At 54.3% G+C, this 17,465-nt stretch overlaps 5 protein-coding genes across 5 annotated transcripts; 3 read left to right on the top strand and 2 right to left on the bottom strand.

The window, feature by feature from the left end:
* Positions 1 to 962: 962 nt before the first annotated feature.
* BGZ61DRAFT_341331 (chitin synthase-domain-containing protein) lies at positions 963 to 4,687 on the bottom strand (the record flags this gene model as incomplete). Its single annotated transcript, XM_046239394.1, has 2 exons — positions 963 to 1,396; positions 1,453 to 4,687. The coding sequence occupies 2 exons, from the start codon at positions 4,685 to 4,687 to the stop codon at positions 963 to 965; spliced, it is 3,669 nt and encodes a 1,222-aa protein (XP_046110288.1).
* A 1,558-nt stretch (positions 4,688 to 6,245) lies between these two features.
* On the top strand, positions 6,246 to 6,628 carry BGZ61DRAFT_440367 (uncharacterized protein). The gene has a single exon (XM_046244474.1). The coding sequence runs from the start codon at positions 6,260 to 6,262 to the stop codon at positions 6,476 to 6,478; it is 219 nt and encodes a 72-aa protein (XP_046110287.1). The 5' UTR covers positions 6,246 to 6,259; the 3' UTR covers positions 6,479 to 6,628.
* Positions 6,629 to 8,344: 1,716 nt separating this feature from the next.
* On the top strand, positions 8,345 to 8,803 carry BGZ61DRAFT_471924 (uncharacterized protein; the record flags this gene model as incomplete). The annotated part of the gene is made up of 1 exon (XM_046248272.1): positions 8,345 to 8,803. The coding sequence occupies one exon, from the start codon at positions 8,345 to 8,347 to the stop codon at positions 8,801 to 8,803; it is 459 nt and encodes a 152-aa protein (XP_046110286.1).
* Positions 8,804 to 9,869: 1,066 nt separating this feature from the next.
* Positions 9,870 to 10,832, bottom strand: BGZ61DRAFT_80385 (uncharacterized protein). The gene has a single exon (XM_046257108.1). The coding sequence runs from the start codon at positions 10,733 to 10,735 to the stop codon at positions 9,950 to 9,952; it is 786 nt and encodes a 261-aa protein (XP_046110285.1). The 5' UTR covers positions 10,736 to 10,832; the 3' UTR covers positions 9,870 to 9,949.
* Positions 10,833 to 13,774: 2,942 nt separating this feature from the next.
* Positions 13,775 to 16,158, top strand: BGZ61DRAFT_526570 (uncharacterized protein; the record flags this gene model as incomplete). Its single annotated transcript, XM_046252976.1, has 2 exons — positions 13,775 to 15,848; positions 15,911 to 16,158. 2 exons carry the CDS (start codon positions 13,775 to 13,777, stop codon positions 16,156 to 16,158), a joined length of 2,322 nt encoding a protein of 773 aa, XP_046110284.1.
* Positions 16,159 to 17,465: the final 1,307 nt, after the last annotated feature.

Genomic DNA, 17,465 nt, shown 5'->3' with positions numbered 1-17,465 from the left:
ATCACGTCACTATTTTGGAGTTGCTTGTGCTATTCGTGCTTGACTGTGGGTGGCTAGCTAACAGAAGCATATGCAAACCTGTGTCTGTGAGATTTTTCAGTCTGTGGATGAAGTGGGAACATCGAAATGGCTCTGCATTTCGTTCGGGACCCGCGACATCCATCTTTATCAGTTGACAGCCATCTCCTCTGTCAGTGGAGATGGCATCAACTGCATTGATTTCACTTACAACCAGCCCATCCCAACGAGACGCACAAGCCTTAGACGACGGGTCTAGCAGTAAGGTTGTTAGTAGAGTCGATACGTAACACAAGACTGTTGAATATGATGGCGTTCAAAATACCAATCATTGAGAGGATTGTTTCATCGAAATCAGGGCAAGCAGCCTCCATTGAACCGTGTTATAGACTAGCGCACTTAATTGTCTCAGTTGCACACAAACAGAGCAGATTATGTCTAATATACGGAGGACCCTGTTGGTTTGTCAAGGGTGGTGTCGCTCGAACAGTCATCGAGCCCACGTACACACACACAGGCGTCTATGCCGCCATGCTTGTAACAAACAGACACATTCCTGACTTGAAGAATATCACTAAAGCTAGCCGGAAAATGTTTGCGTCTCACAGCCTGAGGCGCCATTTTGGAAGACAGTAATCATGTAAAAACCATGTAACAGTACGCAAATAGTATTCGCGCTTGAGAACAACCAATTATTCTATGTACAAAAGCACTCGTTGAAGAATCGACGCCTTCCAATGCCTCTCCGACACAACGAGCACGATCACTCCAAGTGATCTCAGACTCGGGCATACACCCAGATTAGAAAATGAAACAACATCTTAAGAAGCCTCTCCATATTACATATGCGTTTATGTGTTCGTGTGTGCGGGTGTCCTTATTCAACCTAACTCCCTTGTTTTTGAACCATCATGCCGTGAACCATGTCCCGTGGCGCCAAATATTCAAGCATCCGAGTAGTACTCCTCATTATACTGATGACCAGGAGGGCTCGTCCAGCTGCCTCCGCCACCGACGACGTTCTCGCGGGAGCCCCAGTAGCCGTTCTTGGATCGCTTGTCGCGCTCGAACTCGGCCCAGCGCTTCATGGTGATCTTACTGCTGTCGAACTCTCCCTCATACTCAAGGCCGGCCTTCTTGGTCTTTTCTCCAGCCGTCTTTCGGGTGTCACCCCATGAGAAGTCGTCAAACTTCCAGAAGGCATACGTTGGCAGAGCAAAGTTCCAAATCGGTAGGGCCATCAGGTAGATCAACATCCAAACGATGTAGGACCATGAGTGAGCGGTAATAACGACAAGAAGACCGGGGAGACCTAGAATGAGGGCCAGGAGAACTAAGGGAATGATCTGTGGCGGTGAGTTCACAATTGACGTCACAACTATATCAGGCGTTAGCAACTCCAACATTCATAAAAAGGTGATCGGTGTTACTTACCAACGTAGATAGTGAAGGCGAGAGCGGCAGGGAGGACAAGGGTACCAACGAGTTCGATAAAGATGACGAATTGCATACTGAAGCAGAAGGTACCACAAAGATCACGGACCAGGACCAGCTCCATAAGATTGTGGATGGTGGAGTTGATCCAGCGACGTCGCTGAGAAAGGAGAACCATGAACTTTTCGGGCACCGTCGTTTTGCACACAGCCTGGGGGACGAAGACCTGTTTTCGCTTGGGGAACGTCCGCAGCATCAGCGTCGTCAAGAATCGATCCTCGCCGAGGAGATACAAGTTCTTCTCGTGCAACGTTTCGACCACATTCTCTGAGTAATGCTCGACAATATCGGGATTCGCCAGAATGGGCACCCAATAATTCTGGGCTCCCTTGGGCGCCTTGATGCGGTACATGCAGAAGCAACCGGGCAAACAGGTGACACCACCGAAGACGGACTCGAAGGACTTGGCAAGGTGGTGAGAGACAAAGTACTCGAACACCTGGATAGCAGTAACCCAGCTTTCGCGCTTGTTGGCAATCTTCGTCTCGCCGCAGAGACCCATGATATCGGGATCCTTAACCATAGCGGAAACCATGTGCGTCAAACTGTCGGGGAAAACCTTTGTATCGGCATCAACCATGAGAATAATTTCATAGTAATCGGGCGATATTCCAGTAACCTTCCATAGTCCATTGAACATTTCGTACTCGAGCTCAGTCATTCGCTCATCGAACATGACCTTCTGGAGGAAGGACATGAGAATGATCTGACTGTCTCGCTTTCCTCGGTTACCGGGCTTAGACTGGCTAGCCTCGTCGGGAGTTCCACACTTGACCACAACCATCATGGGCACTCGCTGCTGTCGATCCGTAGGAATCTGAGAGGCAGTACCATAATCGTAGAAACCGCAGTAAATCTTAGCCATGTTGTGTCGCTTGGAGCCGCTGGCAACGGCGACGTAGGAGAAGGGCTCAACCATGTCAGGTGGGATAGAGTGGTCCTTAAGCATGCCCAAGCAAACGTCCGGAGTTGAAAACTTCTCTCCTTTGCCCTTGATGATACCATCGCAAATAACAACAATAACCTTGTGGCTGTTCGGGTAGTCGGTGGTGGCAATCGAGTTCAGGGTTGTTCGAATACCTTCTTCTCCTTCGGAATAGGCGGTGACCAGGCACATCGTATGAGCCAAGGGGAAACCCCAAGGCATCCAGTCCGACGGAGGTTGGGGAACAACAGAGTCATGGATGAAACCAGCAGGACCAGGGCCATCCGTAGGGGCGCTGGTAGCATACGGGTCCGATCGGAGGAAACTGGCACGACTGTCGTTGCCTTGCTTGTAAATTGAACCGGGTTGGAGGAGCTGGCTAGAGGCACCTTGGCTGGCCATGGTCGTGGGCACACGGCGCTGGGCCGGTGCCCGCTCGGCACCAGCGACAGTCGAGAATCGTGAGGTGGTAGGGAGGAAAGATCCGCGCTTGCTAGTTCGGTCAGATGATCCCGCAACGGTGCTTCCAATGTCGCCAGGCAATCTGACGGGAGCTCGGTAGATGTCGTCGGACCAGTCCTCGATCTGGCGGTTGCGCTTTCGGCGATCAGAACTCTGAGAAGTCTTGGCCGCAGCATATTTACTGGAGATGAACCACTGGAAGATGACGGCCAGGAAGAAACGGGCACCAACAACGGCCAGAATCAAAACAAGGGCACAGTACAAAACAACCTTGGAGGCAATGCAGCCAACGGTTTCAGTGTCAACGGAGCCGACTTTGATGATTTCCTCGAAGCACTGAGCATACTGCTTGTCATCGGACGACTGAAACATTCGGGTGACGTCGCGGCCGCGGATAGCCTTATTCACATCGGAATCTGTGTCCCTGAGTTCCTTCATGCGATCAGGAATGACGACTTGGCTCGTGTTGAACCAGTTCAGGAGATCAAGATCCAAGACGTGTCCGGAGTAGACAATCAGATTGCGCGAGGTGTTCTTAATATCGGCCCAGCTAAAGTAGACGTCGGCGGAACCGGTCAGGTCGAGGTAGAAGGCGTTTCTCGAGTCCAGAGTGGTGTGACAAGCATAGCCAAGGTAGTAGGGAATCGTTGTGTTGACCTTTGACGAGCCGTCCTGGTTGAAGGTTGTGCAAGGGTAATACCAGGCAAGATCCTTATCGCTGTTGGTCGGAACGTCAGAGCCCTCTGCAAGGGTGATCAAACCCTTACACTTGCCATTGACGTTCTGGAACAGAAAGCTGCCATCTTGTCCGCCGTGCTTTTCGGGAAGATCGTAGAGGACGTTGGCACCCAGTCCATCGGATCGCAGGGGGATTCCTTCGGCGGCGGGATGGTGGGACGTCGAAAGATCGTAGGCAACGCCGTGGAAGATCATGTACCCAGAACCAACCTTGTTGACGCGAAGTCGCTCGGGAGGGGAACTGCAAACAACCGCAGTGAAGCCAAAGGTCAAGAAACCGACGAAGCCCATCATGAACAGAATGATACTGATCAGACCCATCTTCTCTCTCCAAGCTCGCTGTTGCGCTCGGGTGGGCATGCCGCAGCACTTCATGATGAAACTAGGTGACCAGAAGGTAATGATGGCACAGTATACGTTCCAGAAACTGGGTGGGCGGAGCTTCTCCTCAATCTGCTTGCTCTTATGCTTCGTCTTCTTTGTAATCTTGCCCGATTTGGTACGGCTAGGCTTAGCTCGAGAATTACCACGGGCTCTTCCCTTTTCCTGGTCTCCGCTCACTTGCCGTCGTTGTGAGCCATGGGGCGAGTTTTGGGAAGCATTTTCGTTGAGGTTGGAGCCGGAGCGTTCTGTCGAACCTTCCAAGTCCTCGAGGATGGGGTCATTACCCGTCGAGGACGGGAGGACGTTCATGTGAGCGGCATGGGCGGCATGCTTGTGGTAGTGATAGTTGCGGTGGCCCTCGTCGATTCTGTTCCTCTCAGGTCGAATCAGACTTCTCTTCCGCGAGACAGGCTGGGCGGAGCTGCTACCGTGCCTCGAGTGGCCCGGAGGGCTGGTTGGTGACAGAGGCATACTCTCTGTATTGGAATTAGGACCGATGGTGTCAGCGAAGGAAGAGGCAGATTTCCCACGTTGATGTTGTTCTCCTACGGGGTGATAGCCACCAGCCTCGACGTCAGCAGGGCGCGATCGCCTCGAGGGGGAGTTCCGGTAGACATTGCGCTGATCGTATGTCGGACTCGCGCCCGGCCGTTCGGGGAGAGACATGGCCCTGGAATGTGTGTTAGAGTCAGGAAAATCGCGGCAGAAACACGAGGGCCAGGGCGGAGAGAGCGGAGGGAGACTTCACCCTTTGGTCGACACAAAGAGGCAAAGGGGATGGATGAAGCCAGGGCGTCGAGGATGATTCCGATCGGGAATGGGAAGGGACGATTCATGCAAACAACCACGCGACGTCGAGCAGCGCCAGGCGACGACAAATTGACGAGGATTGAAGCAACAAAACAGTCGGGCAAAGGAAAGGTCCGTCGAATGAGGAAATGACGGTGGAGGGCGACTCACGGGAAGGTTTGTTATGGCTGTTTGGCAGCCCCGAGACAAGATTGCGTTCAGTCGGGAAGATCCCTGTTATGACAGCTGGGGGAATGGGTTTCTCGGGAGACGGGAGAAGCAGCGGGTGGGAAGCGCAACGGTAGCGCCAGGAATGTGCAGTGCACCTGAAGAAAAGAAACCTCAGAGACAAGAGTCCCGCAGAGTTCAGGCTCAGTGAAGCAGCGACACGAGCATCGATCCGCAGAAGCCAGAAGGCACGACGCCGTTGTTTGGGGTAGACGAGCGACGGGGACTGGGAAATGGGGCGTGGGCCAGCTGAGCCGAGCTTTTGCTTGGACAGCGAGACAAGCGATGGCCAGCAGAAGCAGCCGAAAGCAGGTGTAGGGGGTGCCAGTGGGCGGCCCTGAATTTTTTTCGGCGGGCAGACCCAACACAGGGGCAACGTAAGAGCGGCGAAGAAAGGGCCCTCTAGTCGTGGTTTGGGCGTGGAAATGACGGGGCAGAGCGAGCGTGGAAAATGCAGGTCGAAAAGCAACAAAACAAGTTGCCGACCGGTATGTAGCGAGAGTGGGAGAGTGAGTGAGTGAGCGAGTGTCTGAGAAGAGAACGGGTGAGTGAGATGGCGAGGTGAAGAGTGGAAGTGAGAGAGCAACCCTTTCCCAGCGCAATCCGAGGGTGGGTGCAGGACTCGGCCTGGGGTCAACAGAAGAAGGGGGGGGGACCCAGTCCGAGGCGCTCTAACACACACTGTGTCGCTGTGGCAAACGAACGCGGGATCCTACAGTGCCGGCTAAGCGCCGCCCGTTGGGGGCAGTCATGCGCCGGAGGTTTGCATAAAGCCTGGAAACTGGGCGGCCACTGTGCACAACCCCTGCGCCGCGAGCACGTATTTGGCCGGTTGCCCCAGCACCATGGCTCGAAGTGTGCTAAGGCGATGCTAACCAGGATTACACAACTTGTACAGCCCAAGTCTCGCGGCTTCGCTCTCCCCGGATATGGCGTCATGACTTGTCGAAGCAGCCCTCCGTCTGGCGTCTCTCTGAAAGCCGGCTTCTCTCATTGGTCGCTGGCCATCTGTCAATACACGAGGGATACATCCCCTGGCCAGGTCCTGCTATTTTGAGCACCGCCACCAGACACCGCCAGCCAGCTCTAGCCTCCGACTAAATCGCCAGATTGGGGTCCAGCGAGGAGAGTACGAAGATTCAGGCTCGTACCTTGGTCCTCACGGAAGCGAAGGGGGGGGGTCACATGGCGTCGCATTGCGTTGGCCGGTTTTTTCCTACCATGTCCGCGATGCCTGTGATGCCTGCGATAATTCCGCGCATAGCGGTCCTCTGGAGCTCAGTTCTTGCACCGCCCTCCTTGTGCGTTGGACAGTTCAGCATCTCACGTACCACTCCGCACACCCGGAGAAGACGGCAGGGATTCATTTCGTCTAATTATTTCGCTTGTCTGGGGACGGAGCCCATCCCGGCTCCACTTCCACTGCCCTGTTCGCGTTGATGGATCCGAATGAGAAATACTACCAATAATGCAAAACCCTGTTCTGTGTTGTCTAATGTGATGTTGCTTCTTTGTTATCCAGTTGTCATTGACCGTTATATTGTTATCCCTCTTTGCCAACTTTTCGGCATTCCTCCGGGCAGGGATGGCTTAAAACTCCGGTCAGGGATTAGGACATCAGAAGGTGCCAATGAACTGGGCAGGACTGCCAAGTGGCCAAGACCCAGTATTCTGGTGTAATTAGGTTGGCCCGTGAGCTCCTTCGTAATTGGCTTTCGGGTCGATCAGTTGGTCGATCAATCCTCGCACCTCTGTGTTGTTCTTCTAGTGTTTGTCTGTCCCTGGCTGGAGGCGCATATTCTTTGATTCACTTTCCCTCGTCAGAAGAGAAGTGCCAACTCCTCCTGTAAGCTTCTGAACCCGATCTCTCAGCGAGACTCGCCTCCACCTCTTTCCTCTTCATCCGGTGGCTCTCTTCGATTCAATACCCGACCAACTTAGTATCTTAATGCTCCCGTCCTTTGCATCCCAGGTGCTCCACGTCTCTTGGCCTAAACCAAATCCACCTTCCGTCCGGAGCACTCGAGCATTTTGAGACATCACTGTAGTCCACCACTCCCAACCCCCGAACGACGGGGTTGAAGGCGACGGGTGTCGCGACGGCGTCTCCCCACGTGGTCCGGTAACTGATCCTCCCGGCTCTCCGGCTCTTGCCAATTTTATTCAGCCGCTGAGTCTTCTTGTACTTTGTACTTGTGTGGTGTTGGCCAGTACATCTTGTGGGTTCTCCAGCTGTGAGCTTGACTCTCATCTCAGTGCCCTTCGCTTGCTACTCGGCTTAATGTTCTCGGTCCGACCTGCGACTGACTGCTGCCGACGACGCCAATAAGTAAATTGTTGTCTCCGGCTTTGCAGGTCTTGCAGTCTCTCTCCCTTTTACCCCTCGTGGCGGCTTCTTGCATATATTGTCCATTACTTTGAAGTGTTGCAGAGCCCATACCATAATTCATGCAAGCTCCATATTCATACTCGTTTATGCCGGCTAATCCACCGACAGTGGTGCCTAGTGTTTATTGTTATGTTTGACTTGTGGCTTTTCTTTCCGAGAACTACTCTTCTTCCTGCAGGATTGATATATACTCGCGACGGGACGTTGCAGCTCTCCGCTTTCACCCGCGTTTTTTACTACCGCGAAACGCGCTTCTGGGGTGGGTCTGAATCTAGTCCGACTTCCAAGCATGGCTGCCAGCATGATCCGTATTTGAATAAATAACTAAAAAGCAACCACAAACATTTGTGTTGAAGTACATGAGTGGTGACTTGTATATTTTCTGTCGGTTTAACAGCTTTCAATTCGAATCATTCGTTGTGTTGTTAATGTGGGCGAAACGTGAAGTCCAAAGGTCTCAAATCATGTGTGAACTAATGTCGCAATCGCCTATTGACTTTCTCTATCCATGCATGAGCTCACCATAGAAGTACAGGCATCATCATACACATAGAACGCAACACACAAAAGAGAACAAAGAGATTTGCGCACACACCAAAACAGGCGCATTTATCGCACGTGAAGTTATATACGCGGGAGATGGACGTTCTCGAAAACAGTATAGGGTAGGCAAATTGCAACTGATTTCCACACCCAAGCTTCGAAGACAACACACTATCCCCTGCAACGTCAAATTCGTCCTTATCCGGACTCTGATCTAGGTTATCGAGTAATGAATATTACGATATCGACAAGTTGTAAACTCGCGCCCCGTTAAAACACAGGAACACAGACTCTGTACCTACAGTCTCAAGTGCGTCATTCATCACCCATAAAGACAACTGGATATCCGGCGCTTCCGTCAGAAGCACTTACGAATGTCTACGTCAACCTGCAACCTATATCGTATCGATCACACTGTAGAGGTGACCACGCCTACGGGATCACAGATGGGACTTGCGCCACGCACGGTCGTCGTCACCCATCCGGCATCCGGTGGGGTGGACATGGAGCTGCGGCGGGGTGGGAGGACAAACATAGATGATGTATGGCGACACGCGATGCCATTGGGAAGCAAGGAAGGTTTAGATACACGTATTCGGCGGCGGAACCTGGGCCGCGGGGGTTCCTCAAGACTCAAACTGGCATCATCCTGGGCAAAAGGGCTGTTGAGTGGGACTGTCGACGGGATCGTGGGTGATCCACAAGTGGGCTCAGTTTTGGAGGGAGGGGTCGGCGAGGTGTCGGGCGTGTTTGGAAAACGTGATCGTGATCGGATGTCTTGCTACGTAGTCCTCTGCGGGCGAGATGTAAAATCCCTGGAACCGGATGTTTAGTTGAACGCCCTCGGCAGGAGGATTAACTCACCCTAGCGGCTGACAATCATCCGTCATGATGAAACAAACTACGCCGTGGACTATGTACATTGTCCGATTTATAGAGGACTTCACAAGGAGTTTAAGTGGACTCTCGCGGGTTTTTTTTTAAAGCGCCATACAGTTATCCGTTGGAAACACATTCGGAGAGGAATGAGCCGTAGGTCATCTCCTGATGTCTCGGATCACAATGAGTATGGCAAGACGGGATCGAACTGTACAAACACAGTGTTGAGGAACAGCCGGAGGATGACGACGGACAGTGGGGCCGATCAGTGGATCCTGTGGGTGCCGTTGTCAACCGGACCCTGCGGTGTCACGCTGAAGCTGGGGGTTCTGGAGCTGCCACAATTTGCATCTTAAAAGAGCCGCAGGCGCCTGGCTCAGGCGCCTTCATGCCCTGGGGCGAACTTTGGGCTCCAGCAGCTCCTTTTCATCAGGCGTCGAACCCACCACCACCCCAGCATCAACACCAGCTAACTGCAACGCAACAGCGCTGGCTCGCCAGGGATGGAACACGCCTTCAGGGAGCTCCCAGCGACTGTGAGATTTAGGGTTAACAACCTTTCACAAGAAGAGTGTTGAGTAATGATCAGCGGTGACACTAGCCCCCAAGATGAGAATGCCCACAAGGGATCCATCGGCGGCTATCCGCACTGCGGAGTGGATTTTCGTCCCGCCCAGCCCCGGCGCCGCCACCGTAGGGCTCAATGGCTGGTGGTGACATGTCTGGGCTTTGCTGGCCAGCATTGCCTTGGGGGCTGGCCACTATTGCGAACCTTCGTGAGCATTGACGCCAAAACGGGAGTTTCCGCGGATGTACTGATTACCACATCCGCGGCGGCGGCGCTGCCATCAACTCTGAATTTGTCGGTCTGCGGGCGAGACCTGGCGTTGTGGCAATACGAGGGGAATTCGAGCGGTCTGAAGTGGCCGCCGAGGCGGTAGCCGCTTTGCCCAGTCTACCACCAACCAGGACCCAGCTGAAGGGCCCAAGCCAGGCCCTAGCACAAGTCACAGATACTTGCAGGTACATTCGGTGTCCGCAAACTCTCCGAGAAGCAGAATTGTCGTCCTGTCGCATCCTCCATCCCTGTCCGGGAGCGCTTAATAACTACTTAGACCTGTTGAATTATACATAGATGGATGGACTTTAGTTAAAGTTGGGGCCAGAACAGTAAGACTTGACTGCAACATTGAATGCAACCAGTAATATTCCAGAGCCGTCATGTTTACTGATGATTTGCATTGCAATGGCGTACGCAACGCGTGGCTTTGATGCTGATGTGTTGGTTTTGTGCTACCTATTATAGAGCCTTTCAATGATGAGCCGATGGCCACTTGGAAAAGTATGACAGCAGCTAGGCAGTGGCACATGGATGCTTCCATGCGCGCATTCCGATTGTCCGAACAATGGCAGTGAGCATTGAAGGTCCAGGAGCTGATACATGATCCAGCTTTAACGCTAGGGACGGATGGATCACAACCAGCGTTTGTTGCAAATGAGGCCCACGGGGTCGAATTGGCCCGAGAACAGGACGAAACTCGCAGAGCATTACCAACTGGGGGCCATTGGACCGTGTCTAACATCGGAGCTCCGGTTCGTGCCCACAGCAAGGCGGACCCAAGAGCCAGCGTGCGGCGCAAGTCTGAAGGAGGAGAAGCACAAAGTTCAGCCCCATAGCCAATCGAGGGGGACGGTGGTGGCATGGCCCCGACTTTGATATTAAGCCCTCTGAGGGGCTGGCACTGGGGGGCTGGTTCCTGTGGCATCCTCCTCTTGAGCAAGGAAGCAATTAACCCGCATTGGAGGTACTGACGCGGGGCCTTCAATTCGCCAAACCGATGTTTGGCGATTCGTGTGTCTGTAACCTGTAGACAAAATGGAATCATGGAGGGGGAGCCATACGGTCAGGGCCCACAGTCGAGGGATGAACACTGTGCCGACCAAATCTAGGAAGCTATGCGACGCTATCCCTGCCTGATTCAGGCCGTAGCTCCAATGCGCCAGTTAGCTTGGACGATTTCGAGACCTGCAGGCAGGGCCCAGAAGCAATTGTACAGTAGTTTGAGGCCAGGGGGCAGTTTTAGGTGAGGCTTTCTGGAGTCTGGAGGAGCGGCATGGCGTCTGGCTCAGCCCTGCTGAGGGCGGGGGGCCAGGGGCGCTGGATGTGGGCTGCGAGATGGTGATGACAGGTGAGAGCCGCGCGCGAGCGAGGAAGAGGAGAGGGTAATGGTGAGCCTCATAGCTAAACTCCGTATTGATAAGAAATGTTTCGTACCCGACGTCACTGGATACGAGGGGTCGGTCCGTTCAACTCGGAGGATCTGCGGAGGCGACTTACAATCGCTGCTATACGACAACCGGTGGGGGGAGCGAAACACATGACACTGACACGGAGCAATGCTCTGGAAAACAACAGCGACAGACAAGACAATCGACAGCACAGCACAGCGCAGCACAGCGCAGCACAGCGCAGCACAGCGCGGCGCAGCTAGATTTCAGTAGATCTCCGGTAAGGCTCGGCAGCATTTCAGCAGGCGCGCTGCAGTGCCGGGATGGGCCAGGTGGCTGCATGGTTGGACGAGGACAATGATGACGGGCTGTCGCTAGTCAGATGTTGTCTGGCACAGCTCCCCATTATTCGTCCTCTTGCAATGGCGGCTCTCCACGTCGGCCGTCATCGCAATGCCCCATTCCACCACCGCGGAGCAAATTATCAGAGGGGTAGGTGGAGTTGCGGAGATGGTGGCCTTGGTGGCCTCGGTGCGTGCTCTCGGGGCTCCCCTAACTCGTCATTACGAATCTGGTCTGGCCTGACATTGACGTCTTGTTTCCTCAGACCAGATTGTCACGCTTGGCGAAAAGGTGAGCGCTGGAGGGGGGTTGGCGTGAGCCTTGGCGCGGGCCTTGGCGTGGGCGTGTCTGATGCAAATGAAACATACTTGGCGCTTGGCCTGTCCAGGAATCGCTGCGTCTCTGTTCTGTGTCAAAGCTGGGTTGCTAGCTGCTAGCTGCTACTACGTAGTAGCTCCCCCGAGTCCCTTGGTGCAGCAAGCAGGCCTGCCAGGCCGGCGTAATAAATTTAGTAGCTCTGGGGAATCACTCGCTGCGGCAAGTGTTCCGAGAATGGGCGAGCCTTGGCCGCTTTGAGCCTGGGCCAGCCATCTCTGGCTGTTGTTTGGAGACGGAACCTGCTGGGGAAGGACATGTTTTGCTTCTGGTGGCTTGTTTGGCCAGGATTGGATTGGATCCGACTCTGTTGTTGGCTTGCCCGCTGCATCCGCGCCAACTTGCTCTCCCACTTCTACTTTCACCTCCATCCAATCCGTCCACTCCATCCACCAAGGTGGTTCAGGTCCAGCCTCCTTACCGCATGTCAATTCTTGCTGTGCCAGCTTTCCCGCGTATCCAGTACTTCTTCTAGCAGTGTACCTGGAGTCTGGTCTTCTGTTCCCGCCCGGCTCACAACATGTTGCGTTGTCTAGAATAGGCTGTGTAGTTTAACTACGGCCCCCACTTGATCAACGTGGACGTATTTCTTCATTCTGTCATCGTCGCCTTCGTAGTGGTTGCCCTTCACTTGCTGCCGTCCTTCGTCTAGGAGCATCCGTTAGGCGGGCCAGGATTGGCATCGCCATTACCGCACTACGATATCGTCATCCCGACAGTGCTTCTACCCACACCACTCCCACCCACGCGCCAACCGTTGCCACCCCCCCTTTCACCTGCTGGGAAGGAGTTAAAAAAAGGGGTTTCGTCAGATCACGACGTCGAGACGTCCTGGCTCTAGCTAAGCATCGAACACCTCCGTACTAGGTACTCGGTGCGCCCAGCCGCCGTCTAGGTGCTGAGATGCTGCCTGCCCTACCGTGCCGTGTCCCCCATGCGTTCTCTGTTACAAACGATTTTAGGGTACTCCGCACCACACAAACACCTGTTGCGGATTGTGCGTGCGAACTACCTAGTTCAGTGCAAGATCAGTGCGAGAGTCCCTGGAAGTCTGCCTCGTCTAGGCGGTGTCTGGAGGGCCGTAAATTATCCCTGCTTGGGCGGGTTCAGCTCCAGTTATTGGGCATCTTACGCCTAGGTACCAAGGCTTTCCAAGTACTGTGTACTCGTTACCTGGAGCTGAAGCCCAGGTACCTCGCCTTCTCCAGGCTAGAAACCGCTAAACAGCTCCCCACTGCACTGGGGCACCGCTGCACCGCTACTGCATCGCCTGCGCCGCCTGCAACCGCGCACCCGCGCACTCGCATTTGCACCTGGACCGCTGCGGCAGGCCCCCTCCCCAAACCCCAGGCCGTCCCAGCATCAGCGTAACAGCACCGACACCACCAAAAAAAGGCACCTGCACCCACTGCTACCCACTGCCTGCCACCCGCTGCAGCACGCACTCCACCCATCCCATCCCCTCTATGGAATTTTCTCTCCTCGACGCCGTCGTTTCTCCCTGCGCGGCGCTGCTCAACACCATATTTTCCTCCCGGTATCCCATTCCACTGCGATCCAGCCGCCATTAAAAGGCCTCTTAACGCCCTCCAGCCCCCCGCGTCGCTCGTTATTTTCCCCTTTGCTGCCTGTGCGCTGCTGTCTGGTCTCGGCTCTCCGGCTTCCGACGACCACCTCCACCAACTCCTCCGCCATCTCCAGCCTCCGCCACCCCCCCGATCACCCAGACTCCCGTCTCCCGTCTCCCACCGCCCATCTCAACCACTCGACCTCTCTTCTCGCCAGCGCCAGCGCCAGAGACGGATGCTTCCACGGCGTCCGACCATCCAATAACCAGAACCTAGACCTCGTGGCTTTGGTCATTCCGTAGACTGCTATTCCCGCGGGCCTGGTCGCACCACGACTACATCGTTACACCCAAGCCAACTACTTGACACTCGTCCGGTTGCGTTTGCGCTGCGACTGTTTGTCATACAGTCATGGCTGCAGTTACCACCTCCCCTCCTCCGATCATCGCATCGCCGACCTCCAACCGCCAGGACCTCCCGGACGACGGGCCCCGAAGCCCTATTAATGTCCCCGATCTCGACATGGCCGGTGGCCCCCGGCTGCGGGATGCCCCCATCTCCCCCGTGCGAGTAAATTTCCAGGACGACACCTGGGCTCAGCCCTCGAATGTCGATATCCAGCATACACAGATTCACGGCGCTCACGCCGAGCTCGTCGACCGCACTCGCGACCAGCCCTCGCCTCCGGCTTCCGCCCCTCCTCCTCCTCCTCACGCCGCCTACCTGCCGTCGAGCCCCCAGAGTCCTCGAGACTTCTTTGGAGCAAGCCCTGAATTTCCCAACACAGATGGGCCTCCCGTTCTGTCTTTCGATCCCTCATTTTCTCAGTCTCCCGTGTCCAGCCCAACCAAGAGCGTTCGCCCCGCCACAGAGGCACCCATGCTGGCCACCTCGGGACCCGTCGCTGATGGATACGAGCCCAACATGATGAGCCCGAAAGAGAGAGTGCGCAATCAAGACATGTATCGCAACAGCCGCGAGTCGGACGAGACGACCAGCACGAACCAGCAACCGGTATCGGCCCAGTCATCTGCCAACACCAGTGCCAGTTCGCTCTCAGGCATCAATGAGAATGCCGAGTGCCAGACCATTGGTGACTCGGCTGAAAGCTCTATTATTGAGGGTGACATGTCTAGGGACCAGTCTGTTCCGCAATTCCAGTACCACCACCAACGGGACTATCCCGTTCGCGTTTCGAGCGTTCCCAACGACGAGCGAACAGGCTCAAACCCCGATCTGGCTGAGAATGCCTCAAACGTCAGGCGCCATCTCACCCCCAACTCCAACAACTTTAGACGCAGCTCTGTACCTCGACCGCAATCAGCATACTCGGCTCTCTCCGACTTTGGCGGCCCCCGCGGTCGATCTCCTGGACTCATGCCTGGTGGTTCCCACATGCGCTCGCCGTCTGGGACGCGCAAGTCCCCCGATGTCCGACCCGCATCGTATGCCGAGCTTCTCAACGTGCCGTACCCCCAGCAAGCCCCAGCGCCGCTAGCTCTCGATAACTCCAACTTGCGAACTGTTATTGGCAACAATGCCTCCCTCCTCAGCACCCAGAAGACGCTGGACATGTATCGTCTAAATGTCAAGAAGACCAACGATGTCTCTATCCAGTATTCGTTCGCAGTATTCCTGATTTCCACTGCCCAAGAACAGGGTCTCGACTTTACAGATCCTAAGACGAGGAAAACTAGCCCTAAACCCCAGAAGGGACGCGATAGCCCCACCGCCGAGGGCAGCGTCTCCAGCCCCTACGAGCTGGTGAAGGAAGCTCGTCAGATCCTCCAGCGTCTTGCTAGCGGTGGATATCCTTTTGCCCAGTACTACCTTGCAGATGGTTACGCGTCAGGTCTCTTTAACAAGGGCAAGGAGGATTACAATTCGGCCTTCCCCCTTTTCGTCCTGGCTGCGAAGCATGGTCATGCCGAATCTGGATACCGCACTGCGCTTTGCTATGAATTCGCTTGGGGCTGCCGCAAGGACCCCGCGAAGGCGGTACAGTTCCTGCGAACAGCGGCGTCAAAAGGACATCCTGGAGCCATGACACGTCTTGGAAAGGCCTGTCTGTCCGGCGACTTGGGTGAGAAGCGATACCGAGAGGGTATCAAGTGGCTGAAGTTGGCTACCGAGGCCGCTGATGCTCAATACAACGTGGCCCCATACCAGCTCGGTTGCTTGTATGAGACTGGATACGGCGATGATGTCTTCATGGATGATAGCTATGCTGCGGAACTATTCACGCAAGCTGCGGACCTGGGACATCCCGAGGCGAATTTCCGCTTGGGCGATGCTTACGAGCATGGCAAGCTCACATGCCCTCGTGACCCGGCTCTAAGTGTACACTTTTACACTGGTGCTGCAGAGCGCGGTCATGCAGGCGCCATGATGGGATTGTGTGCCTGGTACATGGTTGGCGCTGCCCCAATCCTGGAGAAGGATGAAGAGGAAGCCTATGAATGGGCTCGTCGATCAGCAGATCTAGGTAAGTTGTTTAAGATGAGGAATCCCCCATGGAAAGTGAGTTGCTGACAACTCTCTTTGCAGGTTTCGTGAAAGCTGAGTATGCCGTGGGCTACTTTACCGAGATGGGTATTGGATGCCGGCGCGACATCCTGGAGGCCAACGTTTGGTATGTCAAGGCTGCTGATGCTGGAGACGAACGAGCGAAGCAACGACTGGCCATTATCCAAGCCGCCGTTAGTGGCGAAGGCACCCCTATGGAAGTTGTTGCGCCACGAAACGGCAAGATCCAGAAGGGCCAGAAGGACGACAAGGACTGTATTGTCATGTGAAGAGTTTGATGACGGAAAACCCACGGCGGGGCATTAATGGCGAAGAGGACGACGACGACTAATTACCACAACCACCTCTCTACGATGATGGGATCTACCACCACCCACGATCCCCACTTCCCCAGACGCCTTCCCTGGAATGGAGGCGTCTTCAGCATTCCTTTGAGTTTTTGGCATACACCGCATCTTTGCATCATCCCAGGGGGCTTTTTCATGGGGGCCGGTTTCTAGGAGTTGTCTTTTTGGAGCAAGAAGACGGCTCATCTCATTCACCACCCTCCTTATCGGTATTTCTTGGAGACAGAGACTTTAGACTAGAAATGGGGAGGAAAATGCGAGACTTACGACACATTGGAAAACGTCAAGATAGCGAACTGGTCCGGTCATGGTTCTTTGCGCCGAAGATAGGAAGGCAAAGCAAGATGGTTGTGTCAGGCACTGCCGTGGGACAACATGAGACGGGACAAAAGCAGATGTCAAATGAAGTTGGGTCTCACACCACTGAACCGTTTCTCCATTGCGCGAGAAGCGGACGAGAAAAAAAAGAGGAGAAACTGGTTGGATGGGATGGAAGCGTACGAATGGCGTTTTATGAACGCGGCTTGGATGTAATTACGACATAATAATTTAGTCTCTGTCACAAACGGGAGACTTGTTGTGCCTGAGTGAGAGCAGTTCCATGAGCATCTTTTTTGCATGAAGGCCGTAATGATGTGTACCTGCCGGTGAAGACAATGAAGGTGCAGGTAGCTGAGGCTTGTTTCTGGCTTGTGCCTTTTTTTGAATATAGTTGAAGTTGTTTGTACAGCCTATTTTACTCGGAGTTATTACATGGCAGATTGACTGTCATTGTGCACTTTAGCACCAAGATGTCAATCTGTGACATGCTGCACGATGGGCATGAGTTCAAGCCACCCGCTCGATGGTTCGATTGAAGACCGGGGAGAGATCAATAACACTTGATAACGAGGTTTCTCTGTACCTATCACCGTGTCTGTGTTACAGTGCCGTGTGGCTTCAATGTCGCAAACGGGGTGAAGGGTGGACAATACCGCCATGTTTACACAATCAATCATGTTAGCGAGAAGGCTAGAACATGGTGAACCGTAGTTTCAAAGGCGTAACGCTAGCTGGCGATATTGGATAGGTATCGTGGAGGGTGAACAGGTGTAGCGGGCATCATTGTGAGTAATGCTATCGTACTGAGGTTGCGATCAGTATCGCTGTGATCAGAAATGGAAGGTAAGTGAATTGAGAGCATTTCCGAGGCCGGAGCGGGGTGATGTCATGAATGGAGGGGAACCTGG

The sequence above is a fragment of the Ilyonectria robusta genome (genome assembly GCF_021365365.1).
Source record: "Ilyonectria robusta strain PMI_751 chromosome Unknown BGZ61scaffold_2, whole genome shotgun sequence".
In the NCBI taxonomy this organism is placed as follows: Eukaryota; Fungi; Ascomycota; class Sordariomycetes; order Hypocreales; family Nectriaceae; genus Ilyonectria; species Ilyonectria robusta.
This window is presented reverse-complemented; position numbering and strand designations above follow the sequence as displayed.

Excerpts from the sequence above, each read along its gene's own strand:
- BGZ61DRAFT_80385 (XM_046257108.1), bottom strand. The coding sequence starts at position 10,735 with ATGATTCCATTTTGTCTACAGGTTACAGACACACGAATCGCCAAACAT.
- BGZ61DRAFT_440367 (XM_046244474.1), top strand. The coding sequence starts at position 6,260 with ATGTCCGCGATGCCTGTGATGCCTGCGATAATTCCGCGCATAGCGGTC.